General features: G+C 36.6%; 1 protein-coding gene across 1 annotated transcript in view; it reads right to left on the bottom strand.

Moving 5' to 3' along the window:
• The window catches only part of LOC113986620 (huntingtin-like), a gene marked incomplete at its 5' end in the record, with an annotated part of 40,302 nt that extends 17,620 nt beyond the window's left edge, over positions 1-22,682 (bottom strand). The window contains 20 exons of the mRNA XM_039385974.1: positions 235-330; positions 621-798; positions 1,241-1,386; positions 1,584-1,797; positions 2,601-2,723; positions 4,248-4,386; positions 5,601-5,677; positions 5,924-6,100; positions 7,565-7,744; positions 8,999-9,140; positions 9,738-9,945; positions 13,147-13,289; positions 14,602-14,837; positions 15,350-15,472; positions 17,529-17,645; positions 19,619-19,755; positions 20,408-20,556; positions 21,337-21,392; positions 22,285-22,446; positions 22,580-22,682. Of these exons, the coding sequence (XP_039241908.1) occupies positions 235-330; positions 621-798; positions 1,241-1,386; positions 1,584-1,797; positions 2,601-2,723; positions 4,248-4,386; positions 5,601-5,677; positions 5,924-6,100; positions 7,565-7,744; positions 8,999-9,140; positions 9,738-9,945; positions 13,147-13,289; positions 14,602-14,837; positions 15,350-15,472; positions 17,529-17,645; positions 19,619-19,755; positions 20,408-20,556; positions 21,337-21,392; positions 22,285-22,446; positions 22,580-22,682 (2,906 nt within the window). The remainder of the gene's footprint in view (positions 1-234; positions 331-620; positions 799-1,240; positions 1,387-1,583; positions 1,798-2,600; positions 2,724-4,247; positions 4,387-5,600; positions 5,678-5,923; positions 6,101-7,564; positions 7,745-8,998; positions 9,141-9,737; positions 9,946-13,146; positions 13,290-14,601; positions 14,838-15,349; positions 15,473-17,528; positions 17,646-19,618; positions 19,756-20,407; positions 20,557-21,336; positions 21,393-22,284; positions 22,447-22,579) is intronic.
• Between the last annotated feature and the right edge of the window lie 80 nt (positions 22,683-22,762).

Below are 22,762 nucleotides of genomic sequence, written 5' to 3'. Positions count from 1 at the left end.
ATGCTGCACAGCTAACAATCCCCCAAAGGAAACAGCTGCATTAATGTTTACCTTCCAAGGAAAAGCAACTGTACCTGTCAAAAATACGTCAACCTACATTTAATAGACATTTACCAAATACAAATAAGGTCTCAGATGAACTCGCATTGTTAAAAATAATAGTAATGGAAAGGGTACCTTCAAATATTTCTTCAGTGAAAGTTTACGGTAAAGTGGAATTCACCATTTACTTACTTGGTACATTTGAATCAACTTCACCATCACTTAAAGGTTTTGAAGTATTCTTCTTTCTTTCAGGACTAAGAAGTTGATTACCAGGTTCCACAGCAACTGAATTTGAGAAAAATATTTGAAAGATACAGCTATTGCATACTTCATATTTAATTTTTCTAATCAACACCACATAGTAATCAAATGTTTAACATATCCAAGGCATCTGCCATGTTCAAAAGTAAACACAAAACTTTAAATGAGAAATTAAAGTAGTAAAAAATAAATTTGTCAAACAAATAATTAATAAGGACTCAAAGGAAATATTCCAGATCCTCACCCAGCATTTGACAGCAATGACTGATAATTTATTAACAAAATTTTCTCCTAGCTGCTCAAACTGCACTCACCTGCTTCTATGATAAATCTAATGCAATTAATTAAGGAGCAAGCATATGTTGCATGAGCTGCAGAAGCCAGCAAATTCCAGAGACTAGGCTGCTGTAGTGTCAGACAGCAACAATCCAGACCAGCTTGAAGATCTACACTTAATGGAATCTGGTCATGCATTAAATGCCATGATAGTGCCTGTGTAAAAATAGAAGTTTCCCATTAATAGCAAATTCTCACAACAGAACAACTTCTAACCAAAGGTAATTTTTTGTTAACTCAGCAAAATGTAAAGTTTTATTAGCAAATAGTACGGATTTTTTTCCTGAGAGAAGATTACAAGATTACAAGAAAATTATGACCATTGTATACTGTTTATTCAGTGTCCCAAATATCAGTGCAGAGCCCATTCTCCCAAATGCCAAGGTCATTCCATCAACCTCTCCTTGTAAAAAGCTGCTCTTGTCCCATAAGCCAAATGTGATTTACTAGCACAGGTCAAAGACCAATGAAGAAATTTCTACAATTAAGACAAAAAAATTGCCCACATCAAAAGTTACTCAGTGGTTATCAGTTTAAGACAAAGTTATTCCCTCTCCCAACATTTCATCACATCTTCAGTTATGCTGTAGTTTCTTACCTCTATTGACATCACTACAAATTTCAGGATATCATCCTCTTTGTCAGGAGGAACACGGAGACCAACTGGTAGTTTTGAGAGTAACAACAAATACTGAGCCAGTGCACGACAAAGTGTCATCATAGACTGATACAGCACCTCATCTCCTATAAAATAAGACTGGATGAAATCTAGCAGTTTGAATTTTTTCCCTTCAATAAATGCTTTTCAGAATTATTTCATAAGCACTTTTATGCCAGATATCTTGGTATTTTTAAATAGCAAGTTCATGTATTGACAACACATTGGTAAAGTATCTTTGCTGTGGAGAGAATAAACTTTAAAAGACCATTATTTCTATTACCAAAGATATCGCTTAGTTTTTTCCAGTAGGCTGATGGCTCAGGTGGCAATAGTGGTTGAAAAACCTGGTGGTTGGCAGGAAGGTTTTGTACAGCAGAAGACACGTGATCCAGAGTTACCCTCCGAGCTGTTTCAAAGAGGCTACTCTTCTGGTCCCTTGAGATTTCATTCATGCCAAGGCTTAAACAAGGTGCTAACAAGCTTAGGTTGAATTCCTGAAATCAAAGAGTAAATAAAAAGAAATTGCTGGCATACTAATATGGTGGTAAATTGACGGTTTAGCAATTAACTAACTTACTATTATGAGTTCTGCTCTATTGTGGTGTAACAACACCACAGTTAAGCCCACGTGGGTTCCACATTTAAATTCCAACCAGAACCATACTGGAAAATGCTTATTCCAGATTTTCAGGACAATGTGTGAAAAAAGCTTAAGGACAGCATATACACAAGGAATCTTCAAGTAATAAGCTTTCAAACCAACAAGTCAAACATCTTTTTAAGAACAGTTTCCCCCCTATTATTTCTGCATACCAGCAGCAAATGTAACATAGAGAATTTGAAAAAAATATGTTCTTAGAAAAAAAAGCAACAGATACAAGCTGTCCTTTATGCCAGATTCAGTATCTGTGGCCTGTTACTGGCACACTGCAAGTCATCTAGCACAGATTTTGAAAAGGTTACAGAAAAACAGATGGACTGTATGGCAAAACAAGAAGATTATGTAAAATGGTAACACAGGATTATTGTGATTGCAATACGTAAAGGAACCTTTGCTTCCACTCTATACATCCAACCTGTACTACTAGAAAGATACTATTAGCAATATTGCTAGACACAGATATCTACTGTGTTACACAAATGTCTACTATTTTAGCTTCCAAAATTAATTACAAGTATTATATAAATTTGAAGTATTTACATTTAAGAATGTAACCACTTAAGAATGTAATCTATTAATACTATCAATATGAACACTGGAACTAATTACATCCTCTTCATCTGACAAAGAAATTACCTTGCTGGTCATGAAGGAGTTCAGGTCAGGCTGAGGAATCCTATTTACCAGCTCTGCACCTTCCAGCAGTGCTGAGTCAGATCTGATGCAACACTGTGACCTCACAAGTGACACATACCAGTCCTTTAATAATTAAAAAAGGAAATTTATTACATATTTGTTTTCAGAAAATAAGACAGTTCATGGAGGCAAGAGGAGAACTGCTCATTGGCACTGAATGTCTGTTTAGGCTACAGTAGGCTAAATTAATGTAAAAAAACCTCAATGAAAAAAGCAAAGGAAAACAAACAACTGTTGAATGGAAATGGAACATCTCAAACTAGACCAATAGGTGTTCACTGATAAGTTGTCTATTTCCATAAAGTACGGAAAGGAAATGAGGAAAAATGAATCTTTATATATAGTGCAGGTGTATGTATTAAGATCCTAAAGCTGAGGAGACTATCTAGAAAGAAGCATGGAATACTCAGTAGTCACACAAACATAACAGTAATGGCAAAAACCCAATACTATAACCAAAGAAGAAAAGTCTTCAGATTCAAATAAACCCACAGATGAAGATAATATCTATCTTTTAACAATCCCTGGAATAAATTAAGACCTTGCATGACTGCAAATTTGCTCCATTACTAGTTTTCTTTATCATAACTGGACAACCTAAAATTGCTGATATTAATTAGAACACATCTAAGCCTGTCAGAGTTCAAGAAGCATCTGGACAATGCTCTTAGTCATATGATTTAGTTTTAGGTAGTCCTGGGAGAAGCAGGGAGTTGAACTCATTGATCCTCATGAGTCCCTTCCAACTTCAGATATTCTATGATTCTATGAACTATGTAGAGGTTGTGGAGGAAGCACACAAAAACTACTTCCTTTGTGCAGATTTTCAGTGATGGTGGAATTAGATTTTTTGGTTAATATGAAGACAGAAGGCTACGGGGCATTTTCTCCCGCTGTCCAAGTAGCTCTCAATCTCTCCCCTAAGCCAATGGGTTCCTCGAGTGGTTATCAGACTCGTCCAAACTGTCAGCTAATCAAATAATTTTTTCCATCTCAGCTACATATGTTTCCTATCACCATGTATCACTGTAGAACATGGAGGAATGAAAAGGAGAAATTATCTGTGCCATGGGACAAACTAGAAAAAAGGAAGGTACGGGCCCCAAAGATTTGCTCTTAGCCCCCCACTCCTCTTGGAAATACAGACAGAAATGAAAGACAGAAACAGCTAAATATTTGAGATGGTTCTCTGAAATTAATTTAAAGCTGAGAAGGGAAATGTAATGGACAAGTAATGATTAATTTTCGAGAGCCAACCAACAACTTTCAGCAAATGAATAAAACTAATCACTGTAGTAAACACATAAAACCCCCAGATTATTTATCTGTCTCTACTAAATCTTTCCGTTAAAGTCAGGCAAAGAAACCAAATTTGGTAAATTTTTCACAGCACTGTCAATATAACAAACATCTATGCAAGTGCTAATTATTCACCCTAAGTTCAACAGTCAGCCAACACGTATGAAATTAATCACTGATCTATATTTGAGATACACTGACAATCCTGAGAGCATTAACTGCACAGTAAAAATAAGATGCATTTATATATTTTGCAATTTTAGTGACTCTTTCTAAACATAATCTTACTTTGTCTAGAATTACATTCTCTAAAGCTGGTTGGTCTTCTCCATCTAATGGGTGTGAGGTAACCAGAGGTGAAGGACTAGTTGTGTCTGGTGCTACCATAAGACGAAACCTATCCAAGAGCGAGTAAAGTCTTTGGTGTCTGAAAACAGAAGAACACATCAGCAGAGAACTAACTCAGTTTTGTAAATAATTTAAAAACACAAAGACATCCAGTGAATCAATTCCAATCCCAGGAGAGAAAAGCAGTAGGGTCTTAAGTTTTTGATGGATATATGCAGTCATAGGATGCAAAACTGCAAGTTTCTCCAGATATCAGTGGCCAAAACAAATTAACTCAGCACCACCAACAGTAAACATTTAAATTTAATTTAGTTTTAGAATTCGTACAATACTTAAGCGTGAAATACAAGCTGTTCAGTTTCTTTATGTAGCAAATCTTTTTAATGAGTAAGAAGAATCAAAGTTAGTGTACAGATTATTTGTTTGCAGGCAAATACATTCTAAAAGATACTAATGAAGAATCCACTAAACCTATACTTTTATTTTCAAATATATTAAGAATTCCAGTTTTTGGATTTATGTCAGTGTCAGGGATTTTTTTTTGGGGGGGTAAGGGTTCTTTTGTTTGGTTGTTTTGGGTTTTTTTTTTAATTCCACTACTGCTATCAAGAACTTGTACAAACTAATTTTTTTGGAGTTTTTTTTAAAAATTCAAATGTGATGTTACCTATGAAGGCATGTTACTATTGATCTACTGCAGTCTTGGGTTTTAGGTTCTTTCTCCCTACTTATTTCTCATTTCAGTCAACAGACATTAACTTCAAACATCAATGACAACAAAAGTAGTAAATAAAGATCTTTCCAACATCAAATAAAGTTTTTTCAGAAACTGAATAATTTGCTCCTTTTTTCTAAAAGCAGTCTGGGGAAAAACAAAACCAAACCAAACCAACAAAAACCAATCCCACCTAGCTTGGACTCACAAAAGTTTGAAAAAAATAAAGTTGGTTTTACTAATATAGCTTTTTGTCAAGAAATTACTTTGAGATTGCTGCTTCTCAAAAGTTAAATACTGAGTGGGATGCAGGACAGAGAATTTGATGATATCACGCCTTTAGCTTGCTGCAATTCTTAAGTTTATTGCAAATTCAACACAGCAAACACAACTGCCCCTGTGCCAGAATATGCCAGCATTTTATGAGAGGCTTTACTCCTATTTTACCTCCAAAAAGACCCACTATCTGATCTTTAAAAAAACCCCCAAATGTACGAAAACAGAGTTAACACAATTAGTACTAAAACATTATTTAGTTTGACACTTTAACACATACTGGTATTATTGGTATTATTTACCTTGTTGCTAATCCACTGTTTTGAAGGTACTCCTGAATTCTATCAAGTTCTTCAACTGGTAGCTGAGCAATGCTGTTCTATAGGAAAGAGTCACAAGAATTTGACAGAAATATGTAAAATCCCCACAGATACTTTTAACAGATTAAGAAAGTTATAGGCAGATTAAGTGAAACGTAAACATTCATGTATCCATATATTAAATTTAAAAATTCCTTTCCAGTGAAATCACTTTGACATCATATTTTGATTAACTTTAAACCATCACATTTGATTATATTGCTGGCACTGCCCAATGTTGTCTAAAAGAATGGATTTCTCTTTACCTGCAAAGTTGCAGCCAGAAGCATTTCCACCCGCCGACAAGCCAGAGTGTCGACCATGCGGGCGAGCACCCGGAACGGGGTGCACAGGAGCTTATCCACATACAGGGTCAGGACAGCCCCAGACTGGCTGAGATGTATTCCCTCCAAGCACTGCAAAGTCTTCTTCAGAGTTGTGGGCTAGGTGTTGAAACAAAACAAAACACAAAAAAAGAAAAAAAAAAAAAAGGCAATCAATCGGAACACAAAGATCTTAAAGTGAAAGGCATTTACAAAAAACTAGAGCAGACAACTAGCTGATCATTATTATTATCTATATGTTAATAGGTTTGAGTTACTGGCTATTTAATTAATATGAACACTAAGTTGTTTGATGTGTAACTGTAAAAGTGCACTCTCACAAAGAAAAGTAGGGAGCAAAACTTTTAGGGAAAAAAGCTAGAGACTTCAGTGAAATTGCAAAAAGCTTTGAAAATGGTGAGAAGCTTCAACTCTTGCTGGAAGAAGGCAGGAATATGAGAATAGTCAAGACAAGAGATGCACAGGAATCCAGAGAAGCATTAAGGATTTCTTGAGCACATGTTCAGTCATAAAAACAGCGACAGCTACACATGATTAAAAGGGGTTGCAAAGAATTTTTAAAATTTCTTTTATTTTTTAAAATATGAGCACCAATTCAGCACTAATAATCTAAAGGAAAAAAACAGTCTGACTCATGAAGCCAGTCTTGTTTTAGAGCAGGTTGTAAATATCAGACATTTTTATTTTACTGTCTTTTCTGATATTCACAAAACATCTCACAGAATGACTACACCTTCCATTCAAACTTATTTATTTTAGTTAATTTGACTGATTCTCAGATACTGAAGCCCAGATTAATCCTATGTAACTTGAAAGTGTTTTACTCACATGCCTAAAGCACTAATACATTTGCACTAGATATGCAGAGACAATGGGAAGAGATAGGAAACATCACTGAGGCTACTCAGGCTGTAGGTGGCATCTTCCACAATTAACTCTAGAGAAAGTCCAGCGAATTACATTTCCCACCTAGTGAGCTCCCAAGATTAAGAGGGATGCATACAACCTTTTATATCCCTATAAAACATCATTCACTCCTTTTAATTTGAAACCAAAATAATCAAGAGAAATCATACCCTGAATTTCTTGGTGATTTTCCCTCGCCAAGAGTCTACAATTTTTGGGACAGATCAATGGGCAAGGTAGGAGCTTGCAAATCATTTTCATATTCTCAGAGCCTATGAAGACAGACTGATTCATACTCTTGCCTCTATAGTTTGTTATTTATATTACCAAGGTACTGAAATACTGAAATCAGAGGCGAAAGTTACAGCTTTCATTTACTCTTCAGGTATTGATTACGTGGGGTAATAGCCAGAAAGGAAGAAAAGTAACTTAACCATCTCCACTTGAATTCATAGATTGGATGGACTGGAACACATCTGACACTGATGCTGCTAATATAAGGTTTGCTGTTTGCATTTTAAACAAGTGACTTTAAAAATAAAATTAGGAGTCAATAAGTGACCCAGAAATGTCAGACTTCGCGTACTTACCAGTTAAACTTATGCTGAAATGTAAGCAACGTTATTCTTTACAAAAAGTCTATCTAGATAAACTTACAGCTGCAAGATTCTCACACCGTGACTGAATGGCCTGGATGAAGAGACCACTGGCTGCTGAATTCCTGTGAACAGCACTAATGAAGTCTTGTACTGGAGGCTCATGGGACAGATTAATCAAGTCTTGAACATGATTCACAATAAGCCAGGTCAGATGTTCTGAATCATGTAGATTTTGACACTAAAGGGGAAAAAATTAAAATTTGATTCCAGTAACACCAATGTTAAAACTTAATTACTAAATATGACACAACATGAAGTTTCTCATATATAATTCTGACAGCTACTTCGAAATAATGACATAAAGTGTCTATATTTTAATATCACCATCATTATTTTTACATGACAAATTTTCCAAATGCTTTTGATCTTGTTGCAAATTTAGATATTTATAATGAATGTGCAAATTATTTTTTTAAAAACACTAAAAACCCAGGTTAGAAACAAGTAAATTGAGAAGGTCAATTCAAAGATGTTGCTTTTAATGAAATGTTGTTTGAAATAAACATGCACACACAGAGTTGTCTTGTAAAATGTAATTTTCACTTAGGCTTCTTCTTAAAGATTTTTTATTACTACTGGCCTTTAATACAAGATGAATAATTCCTGGAAAACAAATCCAAAGAAATCTGTCAATAATTAATGTCAAACCTAAAGAGGCTGTATGTGTATTGACAAGCAGTGCAATGCAACATGAAAAGATCTGTAGAGTTAACCAGGCGATGCTGAGAGGCTGTCCCACCCCAGCAAAGAGGTTTGGGAGGATTTTACCTTGGACTACCTCTAATCTGACTCTGGTGACTGAATGTCCATTAATACTTGAAGTGCTTCTTACACACAGCTTTTGGTTAATTGAATCTGAAAGGAATGCAGTTTGCTTGCCTCAAAACCGCTCTGCAATGCAAACCAGAGTGCAATACTAGATATGACCAGAGGATTCACCTCAAAGGTTCCCAATGAAATAAAATGCTAATATTGAGGCAGTGAGAGGCCAAAGCCACAGGAACTGCTGTCATTAGAGAAACAAAATGGAAGTTAAATGTTAAAGTAAAACCTCTCCTCTTAAGGTGTAGATACAAAAATCCCTTGTCTCCTGGACATTATGCACTGCTACTGGCGTTGGGAAACCTAAAACTACTGAGTGTGCTCCAAGCACCTGACAAGTAAGGGATATGATACCCAGCAGATAATTCTATTACCCACCAGGTATCCATTACAAGCCAAGAGAATTCTCAGTTCAGAATAGCAAAAAAATGCCAAATGAAGTCATATCTAATCTTACAGAAGCACCATCCAAAAATAAAATTATTCATTTCACAAGTCTTCATTTTTCACTTGTGAGCCAGACAGGTTCAGTTAACACACACCAATAATAAATGACTGCCACCATCATAACCCAAAACTGTAGTTATAAAAGTCATAATTCAAAACTTACAACATAGTCACAAAAAAGAATGAGTGCTCCTCTTCTCACTATCTCCCGATTGCACATGCCCCGTTTAGATTCCAAATCTGTTTCATCACTGTCTCCAGATATATGAGGGCTAAGCAATTTAGTAGTAGAAAGACTGTGTCGCCTGCAGGAAGTACATTATATTTTGTTACGATTTTCTTGCTATATTTTCTTGGTACAGCTACTGAAACATTAACAACCAAATTGCTTGGAATGTCCTACCAATGCCCTTACATAACATATATTTCCCTATGAACTACATTCAAACATTACTCTGCTTTGAAGTAGACACTTGGCTTCCCATCAGATCTTTATTTTTTAACAACTGCAGTATTGCTTATTACTTTTTTGGACAGTCTAAAGAATTAAACGGGTTATTTAAAAGAGAAACATGGGCTATTGCATCTCTGGGAGGATAACAGAACCTACTGTATTTTCTTCTCAAGCCAAACCAGTGCTCTTGAGCACTCAGTGTAGTGTCAGACTGGAATGATGCACAACCCAGAAAAATAGAGACAATACCGGTAAATCAAACCCATGTCAGAACAGACAACGCAGTACATGTAAAGTAAATGCAGAACTACATTTCAGAATCCAAGCAGCACTATTCAGTGGGCTGATAGGCTTAGCAGAAAGAAGCTAGATTGCTTTAATAAGATTTTAGCAAACATAATCATATGAAACACATGGCTACTACTAGGGAACAAAAACCAAATCTTACTTTGGGGTTTGATGCACTTCTGACCACCAGTTGTAGTTGGTATAATTGACAAGAAGCAGGATTTGACACCAGAGGAGAACTAAAGAAGGATGTGTGGGAATCATGGACTGAACAAGGTCACTCAAACTTTCAAGGGTGTAGAAACTACCATCAGATCCATCTCCTGTAAAAAGCCTGGTGGCTGCAGCTGTGATTCTTCTAAACATCCCTAAAAACAACAACAAAAGCATGTTAAGAGTAACTATGCTTTAGTCTGAATTCTGAAGACTCAAAATTATTCAGGGTAGAATTCCTGCAAGAAAGGTATATTCTAAGTGGTTTTATAAATTTAAGGCAAGTGATGGAGTTTGCCCAAGGGCAGTGTGTAAACCAGAAATGATCAGGTCTCAGACTCAATAAATAATGTTTTAGATAGCTTTGATTCTAATTCTAATTCATCTGATACATGAAAACTTTATTAAATTTAAAATTTTCAATGCAGGACCAGGACTTTCTTGTTTGTTTGTTTATAAATTAAAACACAGATGTTCTAATTAAGAGCCATGATGGAACTACTATTCTGCATGTTAAGGAAGAAGGCTTACAAGTATCTTAGTTCAGAGGATGGCTTTCCAAATACATTTAATTGAAACTAAACTTATACCCTTCCATCCAATTTCTAAAGTGCAAAAAGTGTTTCTGCCATTACCCTGCATACTGAACACTCAGCACAAAAGCAAAATTTTGCTTTCTGACTTGCTCATTCTGTGTTCATATGCCAAAACAAAGGGTGGGAAAACAAGAAACATGAAAAGGGGGGGAAACAAGGAAAGCTGTCTAAAGGTATAGAACTTCTTGAGTTTCTGTGAGAAGATAAGACCAGGGTAAAAAAAAAAGGGTTCCTTCAGAGTAAGTTAGAAACCAAGAGCTAACCAGAATAATGAAGGAAATCTGCAGAGTTACTTGCTTGCTTTGCCAGATATACAGAAGAATGAAGCTGTAAATTCCACATCCATGTGGACAAGTTTAAGCTGCCCCCAGGGCTGATAAATACACAATGTAAACAGCAAAGAATGGGAAAAGTAACTGAGTCTTAAAACTCTGGTTCCACTTACTAGCAAAGCAGTGCTAGCACCATTCCAGCTTCCTGCACTGGCAGGAACTGCACCATCTAGTGACTTCCCACAGTCATGAAAGCCACTGCATGCTCATCTTTTCACTTGGTCTGTGCCTTTTATTTCTACTGAAAATGTTCACTTATAATCTAGTAGCTCCTACATAGGAGTCAGTAACACTCATATTTTGAAAACACTGTAACAGGTGAGAAGACAAAACTAAGTAGAACAGTGGTTAAAAACAACAGAATACAGTCTGTGTTTCCAGACACAAGTTGCTATAAGCTACACCTCTAGTTAGGAGCATATAACTTCAAGAGAAAATAGATATGGAGGATTTAACTGAACAAAAGAAAAGTATTACAAAACCAGGCACTTAGTTAATCCTAAACCTAAACAAAAATGTTATAACATGAAAACACAGCCCAGGTGTCAGAACAATGTTTCTTCTACTCTGTTACGCCACATAAATACTAGTAGTAATATTATACCCTAAGTTATTTGTAGTTTTACATTAAATTAATTTCTAGAGATCGTGCAATACACATATCCCAGTGTTCTGCATGAGTATTTTAATATTTAATTTTCCATGAAAATTTCTACATAATTCCTGGAAAGACTCCCAGTGCAGCCTGGAAGCCTGTCACTGCAGCAGAACTAGGTGCTTTCCCTTTCCATTATCCCCAGCTGCCACTGTGGAAGAACCTATTTCCCCAGTTTCAATTGCCAGCTTGATTTTCTGATTTCATTGCTCCCGGCTTGACACCAATTAATCACTTACTCCAAAACACTTTGGCATAAGTTATTTGTTATAATATTTTTTCAGGTGTTTCTCCTAAACAGAAATAGTATAAACAATTATTACTCTAACAGACACACGGGAAGAGAGCTGTCAACTCACTATACCCCGGGTTCTGTGCCCCAAAGCACCCTTCAAAGATCAAGGAAGGCTCTGGTAACTGTCACCAAATTTTGTGCCTCTTCATGCACAGTCCTGGAGTCTTACACCAAGAACTTTGGTTTAGAGGACTCCATTTCTTAAGCCAAAGCTCTCTGCTGACAAGTCAAAACATCATCCACCATAGCTGAACAAACTCTCAAAATGTAATTCAATTGGTTTCCCTCTCACTTTTCTACCTGTTAGTGTCACTGAAGACTCAGAGGAGTGAAGCTACTGGAAGTTAAACCACAGCGATGCAGAAGCTTTGAGTTAAGATAGAGAACTAATTGAAGACCCAGAACAAATCCATCTGCACTTGATTTGTTTTAACTCTACACCTACAATGCTTATATTTGCAAGAGGCAGCTTGCAGGAATGATAGGAACAGAACTAAGATTTTTTTCTCAAAAAAGGACTTAAACTGAACTCTGTAGGAAGAGCTTGAAAAGAAAAAAAGATCTGAGATGGTTGAGATACAATGGAGCACTGAATCGACTTAAATGTCTAACAACAGTATTCTGCATGCAGTTTCTTGTTATTCACTTCTGCTAAGTAGTACTTTAACTCCCATTTTGTAGACCGAGGCAATGGAATGCAGAGTTCTTTGTTCCGTATCTGCAAGGAGGTCTATGAAGAACCAGGGATTTGTGCCAAGACCTTTTAAATTGGAGACAACTACAGTTAATCCAAGGTTGGATTTCAGCTGCAAGCTGAAAATCAGTACTCAAAAAGGGCAGTCATAGTAAAGTAAGAATAAAAGAAGAAAGGGAAGATAGTGCCACTACTAGGAAAATAAGACTAAGGAATCAATCTAAGGACTAAGGAATTACAAAGGGCCAGATTACTGGGTATCGAGCAGAGGATACCTAAAGCAGAATTTCCAAAACTGGAAATTTGACCAGTTAGCTGGAACAGTGCTACCTTTCCTATTTTTCTGGGGATTTGTTTGTTTTATATGTTTTTATTAATTATGACAAAAACAAAGGGAAGTTACCTTGTCATGAGTCTGAACCAGTGGTCTGTAACTCAGTAAGTTTAAGCCTGGACAGACCTACCAACCTCCAAACTGAGAAAAACCATGAGAAATATGGCCAGAAATTTGGAACGCTTTGCACTTTTTTGGATTGGAAGATTTTAGACCGTGAAAAAGGAGAGATGATAAGTCACTACTTAGATTTTGTTCCACAAAGGAGAAACGTGAAAAATGTGCCCTGCATACACAAGCACAAAAGTTTGGGAAGTTTTTTATATGGAGTAAAATATAACATCTTCAGCACCTACATACTCCTCGGTAGTTCAATGCATTCAATAGTTGTCTTAGAACTGAAAAACCACTCTGCCACTGCATGATACAACACAATGTTTCAAGTATTACCTGATTTGAAGATATGTATTAAGCACATAAGCAGTGTGCCCAGCTCCTGGCAGTAGAAAGTATGTTGCTGCTCATTCATGTCCACCTTTAATTGCTTGTTAACAATATCTTCCAGTAGAATGCCAACCAGTTGTAATAAGAATCTTGAAAAAAAACACATACACAATCAACAGGAAAACTATCAATGCAACATCTTTCAGAACAAGGTGAGTTTTGCCTGCATAACTTAGTCAGGTTTAAAAAGTAAAATATGAAGCCCTTGACCACTCATCCTAAAGAGCATACTAAATGAAACACTACAGAACAGGTTGACCTGAAACAAATATGATGTTATATGATCATAAGCAGTTCAATAATGACATACTGGATCTAGATTATCTACTCCATCAGCTGAAGTTATGATAGGATTCATACACTATCCCACCTCACTTGCCAAGCTTATATTCAAAATGTTATGGTGTCTTTATAGTGATTTGCCTTGAGCTAAGAACAAACTGTGACAGTTACCACAGCTCAGCTGAGCAGAGGTAATTCAGCAAGTCACAGTAATTCAGCTGTTTACAGCCTCATCTATCCACACTCTACTACACAAGTTCTGTATCAAACCTCAAGATGGGGCAATGGGTGGTGTCAAAATAAGCAACGAAAAAGAGCATTTGAGGAAAGCCATCCTTGCTGTTGGCCATAACCATTACCCACATCACTGTTGTTGGGCATAAGGTCACAGTATGGGTGCCCAGAAGCCCCTATTCATCACCCTCACAGTGAGCTCAATAATAGAAACAGCATTTTATTCCTATCTGAAGTTCCATACTTGCGTAAAAAGTCCTTATTTTCTTAAACAAATATCTATTTCAAATGTTTCCCACCACATTGAAATACAATGCCTTAATGACAAACATTCTGTAACGTAATACCACTGCCCTCTCTCCACGTTTCTTTTGCCTGAAGTTCATCACCCTCTGAGGACATCAACATGAGAAGCTAACTAGACAAAGACAGCTCTTGAAAAATAGGAAATAAACAGCAGGACTAACTCAATAGATTTGAATCCCACGGCTGCCAAGATTCCAGTACAGTACCTGGGCTTCTACTTAAGGAAAGGACTTGTCTTTTAGTCACCACACAGAAAGGAAGGGAAGGGTTAAGCAGTTAAGTTTTTGGACCTGATTTTAATAAGTCCAGGATTCACCCATTTTAACAGCTCCATTAGGTCAATCCCTTGGCTTGAGAAGAGGTACCAGAACAGTCTAAAGTCTCTGCTCAACAAACTGCTTATGTACATCCCTGTCCATCTCAGTATTGTTTCCTCCACACACACTTGTCTCATATCAACTTATTAAGAGACTTTATTCTTATCAGAAACAGTTCTATACATGTAAAATAATGCACAATGTATTTGTGATTTCTCAGAAACCAACATCTTTCCCCTAAGTTATTCAAAAGACAACATACCTAGAAAATGTCTCTTCAGGCAGATATTTTGCCTGTTTACCCTCAGTGTGATCCTCTGGCGTGGATATGTTTTCTCCACATCTCAGTCTGTTAATTGCTTGACATGAAATCAAATAAGGTGAGAAGGAAAGCTCTTGTATACGGGATAGAACGATGTCTTCTGTTGACTGTGAAATCAGAACTCTAAGGATAGCTAAAATTCCAGAAATCCAGAGCTGGACAGTGCTCACTGATGCCTAACACAAACATAAAAAAACAGAACACTGAACACTTTTGAGGTTAAACAACACAACATAAGAATGTATTAAAAAAAAACCCAAAAACCAGACCCTTCTCAGAACGGAACAAGCAGGAAATAACTTTTAAGTTCAGATCTTCCAAAATGCTATTCTTGTGGTAGCTGTCAAGCTTATATTCACTCTGTTAAACAATCTCTCAACTATAAAAACGGTACTAATACTTGCATAAGAAAAATGTGATTTATCTATCAAATTGAATTCTAGACTATTGTAACAGTACCTTTTTCTCTATTCCTTATCCTCAAAATACAATATGAAGGCAAGTAATCCATCAGCAGAACATTCCTGTATAAAGCACTTGGTAAATCATATTAGTTCTAACTAATTCATTCCCAAAATCTGCTGCAGGTACTTTAACACTACATAGCAAATTATTAAAGAGAAACACATTTTCTTTTGTTTTGCATGAAAGCCACCAGATTCTTTCTTCTCTGGAAACAATTGCTTACCATTGTTTTAGGAGTAACAAACATACTCCTTAAAAGCATGTCCACAGGGCGAAGGGATGAAGGAGCCAAAATTTCAAACAGAGTGTTCAATACTCCCAGAGCATCATGAGAGTCTATATGCATCTGTAAAAGAAAACCATAAAACTAATTTTTAACTATGCACTAATGGTAACTCCAACATAAAATTACCATTTCATGTTTTAAACATTTCTATGACAACCTGTGTGCTTTACAGTACAAAATTCAGAGCAACCAAAAGCCATAAAGGTAAATTAAAGTTTCATTGTAGGCCTTTCTACACCTGAATTTTGATAACATGGACAAAAACCTATTATATGAAATCCAGTATACATACCACATATATTTTTTAGGAGAAATAGGCCTTATTCAGAGAATGAGACCAGAAGACTGAGTTGTTACAAAATTTAAAATTTTTCTCCTCCTTGCACATTCTACCAAGTTTTTTTATAGAGAGCAATGCTGGTCTTGAATAAACTTAAGCAGGTAACTACAAGGAAAAAAACCTCCTAATCATCAGAAAAGTGCACAGCTCCAGTGGTATTAAAGCAACAGAGGCAAGACAGCTTATTTGAACAGTTTTTTAGATAAATTCTAAAACAATCAACTACAAAAAGCAAAGGACTGAACTATAAATCTAGATGCCCCAATCCTGCTTAAATAATTTGACAGTTGATCACGTGCAAAGTCATACAAAACAACATAAATTTCAATTTGCCAACATTTTAGCTTTGCTCAAAACCTGCTCTCTGATCCTGCCCACTCTCCCCAGCCATGAGATCTCCTCCTTGGACTGGGGAACTGCCAACATGGAGCAAAGAACATTTAGGGCACAATTCACTAGTTCTACTTTTTATCCTTGAAGTAAGTGTTTCTAATTCCAGAAAAGCTGTATCAAAGACAAGTCCTCTATTGCTTAGGGAGCAGCACTGAAATTTTTTTTTCTAAAAGGAGTCTTCTTTACTTCTCAGATATGAAGCACCCACTCTCCTGCCCCAGTATGCAGTCCAGTAGGAGAAACATGCACGCTGGAGGGAGTCTAGTTACACAGATGGTTACTGGCTTGGAGCACCTGTCACACAAGTGGTAGCTGAGATTATTCACTCTGGAGGAGGCTCAGGGTGATCATCAACGTGCACAAGTATCTGACCAGAGGAAGCAGAAGGAGACGACAAGCACAGAAGCAAGAGCCAGAATCTTTTCAATGGTATCCAGTACCAGGATGAAAGGCAATAAGTACAAGTTGAAATACAGGAAATTCCATCTAAAGACACTTTTATTTATAAAGGGGAAGTTAGGCAAAAGAAAAAAAAAAAAGCCCAAAAAGCCAGTCGTGTCCTGGGCTGCATCCAAAGCAGCATGGGCAGTAGGTTGCGGGAAGTGATTCTGTCCCTCTACTCTGCTCTGGTGCTGCATCCAGCTCCAGGGTCTTCAGCAGAAGGACACTGACCTGCTGGTCATGAAGATGCTCAGAGGGCTGACCACCTCTACTACAGAGACAGGCTGAGAGATGGGGTTGTTCAGCCTGGAGAGAAGGCTCTGGGGAAACCTTAGAGCACCTTCCAGTACCTGAAGGGGGCCTGCAAGGGAGCTGGAGAGGGACTTTTTACAAGAGCAGGTAGTGATACAAAAAGAGGAAATGGCTTTACACTGAAAGAGGGTGGATTTACATCAGATATTGGGAAGAAATTCTTCACTGGGAGGGTGGTGAGGCACTGGAACAGGCTGCTCAGAGAAGCTGTGGCTGCCCCGTCCCTTGAAGTGTTCAAGGACAGGTTGGACAGGGCTTTGAGTATTCTGGTCTGCAATTAGACCCACTGTAGCTATGAAAAAAAAGTAATTTTGACATTCGGACAATCTTCAGGCCATTTAATAGGTGTTCTGATATAACCATGTATCTAAGAGAAATCAAATGAGCCTCCTCTGGAGACAGTCTCAATCATAGTGCACATACTTCATGCACCTAAATATGAACTTCATCACTTCAGAAACTTACTTTACCTTGCAGTAATTGTTTTTTCCGGATATGGCAACCACAGTTTCAAGAAAATTTGTCTTCATATTAAAAAAAAATGAATTCAAATACCCAAAGCCATTATTGATACATATATTACAGCAATTATTTTAGATGTTTATAGACTAAAAACAATCATATAACCACCTGTTGCTTTGCAAGCATTGGGAGAATAATGTCAGCTATTTGCCGGGACAATCTCTTCCACTTGTCTTCATTTTCTTTATGACACTGCTGCAATACTAAGATGAACATTTCTAGTACCTGAGGAAAAGATCAAAAGAATGTAAGTAAACACCAATACTAACAAGTAACATTCAAGTAATACTACAGTGGGAAAAATATTCATTGTTTCAATCATCTGCCAAAAAGTGGGGAAAAAAATCCCACATGAGAAATCACACAACATTTATAAAAGCCCATTTTCAGGATAAAAGCCTGTTCTTAGTTACAACTTTTTTGCCGTTAATGGTGATTTTTAAAGAATTTTCCAGTTATTTTTATAAACTACAAAAAAATTGCTTTCTTTATCCTTTCTAAATGGTATTTGGCAAAAGAATACACAAACAACTAAGAAAAGGATCAGAAATCTAAATGCTGCACCACTAATTCAACAGAAAGGGAAGGAAGGAAGAGAGCAATTTTCCAAATGTATACTCTGTCTTTAGCTCCAATAAAGTTTACATTTGGTCAAGGAAACAGAACAAACACTTTCATGGAGCTTGTTCACCTGAGATTTGTTACTTCCATATAAAAGTTTACAAGAGAGAACATAATGGGGCACACCAAGCAAGGATCACTTCTTGTGCTGAATGAGTTACGGGTTTGAAGGTTATAGAGACTATGCTTTGAAAGACAGACAGGTCAAAGACACAGCAAGCAACAGTGTTAATATATTGAGTGGGAAGTGGGACAGAAAAAACTGGTTCAGAAAACAAGTTAGAACACTTGTCAAAGAAATTCAAGTAATTCAGATTAGGCAGAGAGAGATTCCCAGGTGACTTTCTTCCCAAAAAACTTTCACGTGAGAGAGCAGACAGAAGTGATTCTGGCCCGAATGTCTTGAACTCTGAAGTTCCATGGGTGGAGTTAAAGGCTGCAGCTTTTGGAACCTCCCAGATTTACAGAGACACCACTTCAGAGCATCCCAGCCACAGCCAGGGAACAAGAGAATAGCCCAGGGTTAGTTTATATATATGGCACCAGCAGAACAAGGCAGAATAAGAGCTACAAATGGGATGGTGTGGGAAGAGCAGTGCAGGGGTGGTCTTTAATAGGTTAAGTGTGTCAGAAGGAGATCTGCCAGCAATTGCAGTACCTTATGTAACACAAAATTATTCACTATTTCACATCATGTGTCTACAGAGTGTCATTTCATATAGTTATATTAGTCATTTTATGATTATAAAACTACAAATTCAAAAGAAAATGTGGATACACAAAATTATCCCAATCTGAACACGCAGTTCTAACAAATTATTTTGACAAGATGTACTGACTTTTTTCCAACTATTCTCAGAAAATACAGTGCTTACATTAGCATACACTAGAATTGCATTTTGAAAGGATGAAAGGAACATTAAGTTTGTTAAGCACCTGAATAAGCAATAAGATCCCATGTTGATCATGTCACTTCTCTTAAAATTACTTTTATGTTTTTCTTTTAAACAAAGTGTATTGAAGAAAGTCATTGTTATACTCCTACAAAGCAGAAACATGTTTTCCAAATCCATGAGGTCTGGGTCAAAGTAGTAAGTGATAACAAATACCTAATTACCAGTTTCATTACCTTGTTCAAATAAGTCTTATTCAAGATAGTGCTATTGTACAGTAAAATCATCCTTATGTAGAATCTTTCCTAATTTTAAACTTGTCTTCTCTTCCATTTTACCCCCATTCTTTTAAGTTTCTTCTCTTCCACTAACCTTCTATGTAATCTGTCAGCAACACAACCAAGATCATGATCCTAACTGGAGCATTTCAGTGCGTAGTTATCTAGACTTGACTACAAAATTCTACAGACATGTTATTTTACTTGAAATACTGATTTGTAACGCAGAACCTTTCCCCTACCCTCAAAGATCTTTGCATGCTCACTCTATGGGGAAAGCTATCACACAGAGTCCAGCTACTCAACTTTCATATAGAAAATTGTTGATATTGCCTGAAGCATTTTTAGCAGTCACAGCAATGCTACCCTTTTATAGACCATAAACAGGGATGCTTTGTCCTCCTACCTGATGGTACTGGATAAGTCTCAGCAGCATTGATACCACCACCTCCTTCTGCGTCTCCAACTCTTTCCCAGCATCAGCTTTATTTGTTCCTCTTAACACAAAGAGATCATGAACAATGGGTTGCAGAGCTGGTATTGCTGAAATGAGATGTTTTTGTTTTAGTGTCAGAAAAGTCACTCTTAAACAGTGATTTCTTGATCTAATAGTTCAGTTACTAAAAGTAAGCTCGGCTTTAGTTTATTAAAGGTTCTACCCATACCCAAAAAAACTCCACAAACCCCAAATTTGTCATGCATAATGATGGTTATCTTTTCACTTCTAGTAGAAAATTTACATTTTGGACACATTTGCCCATTCTCATAGGGCTAAAAAAAGATATTTTTATAAAGTATTTCTCAGCAGAATCACTGGAAAGTATGAAAGAGAGGTTTATTTACAGGCTGAAAGAAAAAGGGAAGTGGACTAAAAATTAAATCAAAGCCTTGAACGTACTGCTATGTTGTCAGCTCATTACCTAATAAAGTTTCAAATAAAAGCTTTGTTGCAATTATGTACGATGCAAAATGTGGGGCAGCAGTGTTAGTATGGTTTAATAAACTTCCTGAAGGAATTGAGATTATTTGATGTCTTAATTTTAAAAGCTAGTGTCTTCTGGAACAGTCAGTATGATTATAGTTTTCTACAGCTTAGTAGCCAACATTGGTTTTATTGCTGAATTTTTGCTATTACTAGTGTTGGTGCCTTTTTTCTTTTTTTTTTTTATTTACTAAAATTTTTTTTTAGAATTACCATGTGTAACAGCTTTCCTTCCACTGGCCATGATACCATCACACAGCTGAATGATCTTGGGAATTCCAATTATTTGTTTGGAATGATACCGCTCATAAGACAGCAACACCAGGAAAAAGAAGATATTAGGAATAATTGCTTCAGACTCCCTGAAAATGAAACAAAAATGTAAAGTGTCAAGTTTGAATTGCACAGCTTTCTTCAGTAAAACTCAATCTTTCTACAGTCAGGTTTTTTTAAACAATGTATTGTTCTGCTTTCATATAGTATTTCTATATTTTCTGTGCCCTGTTCTGTATGATGGATTTTTTCCCAAGGGGCTTTCTTTCAAGCTTTGACCATTACAGTTACTGATATTATAACATACTATCTAATGCACATGAGACATCAGCGTATTTCTGTAGGAGATCCACAGAGCAGGAAGCCAACTTATCTCTTCATACAAACTCAAGTGTGAGAAAAAACAGAAATAACTGACAGTAAAAATTTCACTGCCTTGCTTATGATCAATTAGGTCCTATACAAAGTGTACCAGGTGATCAGAATACACAGGGATTCACTCTGAATCCACAGTAGTAAGAAGTAGCTCTCCCTTAAGCAATTGAATCTAGCAAAGAAATGCCGATTCCTGAAAGTATAGCTCTGGTGGGGGGTCCCAAAGAATGGCTTTACAATACCAAAATGGAGAAACATAACAGCACAGTTTCACATTGTATTCCAACGTGTTACTTCCTGACTTGTTCAATCACATGGAACCTAAAACATCTGAAAGGGTTACCACTGAAGCCAGAGAAAAAACATCACATTACTCAGAAGGGAACTCTCCCTTTTTCATAAGGCAGAAATAACCAGGAAAACTATCACTATTTGCTTCAGAATGAGACAATTGTAAACCCACACTGTTCAAAGGATCATTGCAAATGTCGTACCTGAACTGTCCTACTTCGATGTATTCAAACTGCTTTAGCACAAATCCAATAAACACCTAAAGAAAGAATAAACCGTGCATCAGAACGGACACATTAATTCCCATTTGACACCATTTTGACAGTTACAGATGGGCACTGAAAATCACTTACACTTATAGTTCATTCTAAAATGTTATGAAATGTTCCCTCTACAATCCTGTTGATGTTACAGCTTATTACAGTTTGCATGAACTTAGACCATGTTTTACCCATCGTCTCTATATTTCTCTTTCACTCATGTAACACAGTATTTGAGGCATTACAGTCAAGAAGTTAAGAACCAGCCAAAAATCTAGCTCTAAACCAAGATAAAATCCAAAGTATATATAAATTAAAAAGAATTATCTTGCATGAACTTACAGAAAAGTTAGGTATTGAAAGTCACACTAGTTTATAAACCCAAAAATACTGTAATAAATAAAACACTTGTAAATAATCCATTTTATGTTACAAATCTACTGCTTACATGGGCAACTATACAGACTACTGTATTTGCCACTAGCTCCCCTCTACTGCCATTAACATCAGGCAATAGTTGTCAACCATGATGCTCCTTATCTGTCATAAGGAAGTCCATATTCTCAGTATGGAAAGAAGGTATTTCCATATGTAAATGAAGTTTTATTTAAACAACAGTGACAGTATTGCCCATATCATTTTATTCCTAAAGTCAGTCTGATGAACAGTTCTTAAATAGTTGTTGCAGAACTCAGAAATTAAATTATAAACCCCAGAAATCTGAAGCTCTTCGTGGCTTGAGGTGAAATTGAGTCTCTCCCTCCTTTAAGTCTTTGCTTTTACCTACAGTGCAATAGATGGATTATTGGAAGTATTTTTGCTGCAAATGTTACCTAAGCCTGCTGGTGAGATCCCTGTATGACAAATGTGCAAATGTGGTGAGGTACCAACCTGATCTGAATCCAGCAGACAGTAGTTAACTCGCAGCTGAACCAGTTGAGCAAGCAAGTCTAGAACTTGTCTCTGCAGCTGTACCGACGTTGTTGTTGTGTATTGTTTCAATGCTTTTATGACAAGGGGTTCAAATAAACGAATGTGATTGTGAATAGCATTCTGTAATAGAGAGATTTTAAAGTAATCTAACATCTGAACAGGTCTTTGATTCAAAACCAAATTAGTTTTAAAAGGAGGAAAAATGTTTTAAATCTAAGGTACAGCTCTTTCAGGAGGACACAGATATAAGTACCTTATCAGCACGATGTTTTGCTGCACTGGAAATGCTAGTTTTCAGCTGTGTAGAAACTTTCTGCAGCACATCAAACCATCTGTTAAAAAAAAAAACAAACAACAAACCCCACACAACACATTTAAAAAACCAAAACAAAACATGCTGTTCTTAACTGCACATTATTTAGCCAATGCCAACTTT

Source organism: Pipra filicauda, unplaced genomic scaffold (genome assembly GCF_003945595.2).
Source record: "Pipra filicauda isolate LSUMZ 115617 unplaced genomic scaffold, ASM394559v2 scaffold459_size522612_pilon, whole genome shotgun sequence".
NCBI classification, from domain to species: Eukaryota; Metazoa; Chordata; class Aves; order Passeriformes; family Pipridae; genus Pipra; species Pipra filicauda.
The sequence above is the reverse complement of the archived record's forward strand: the minus strand, read 5'-3'. Positions and strand labels throughout refer to the sequence as shown.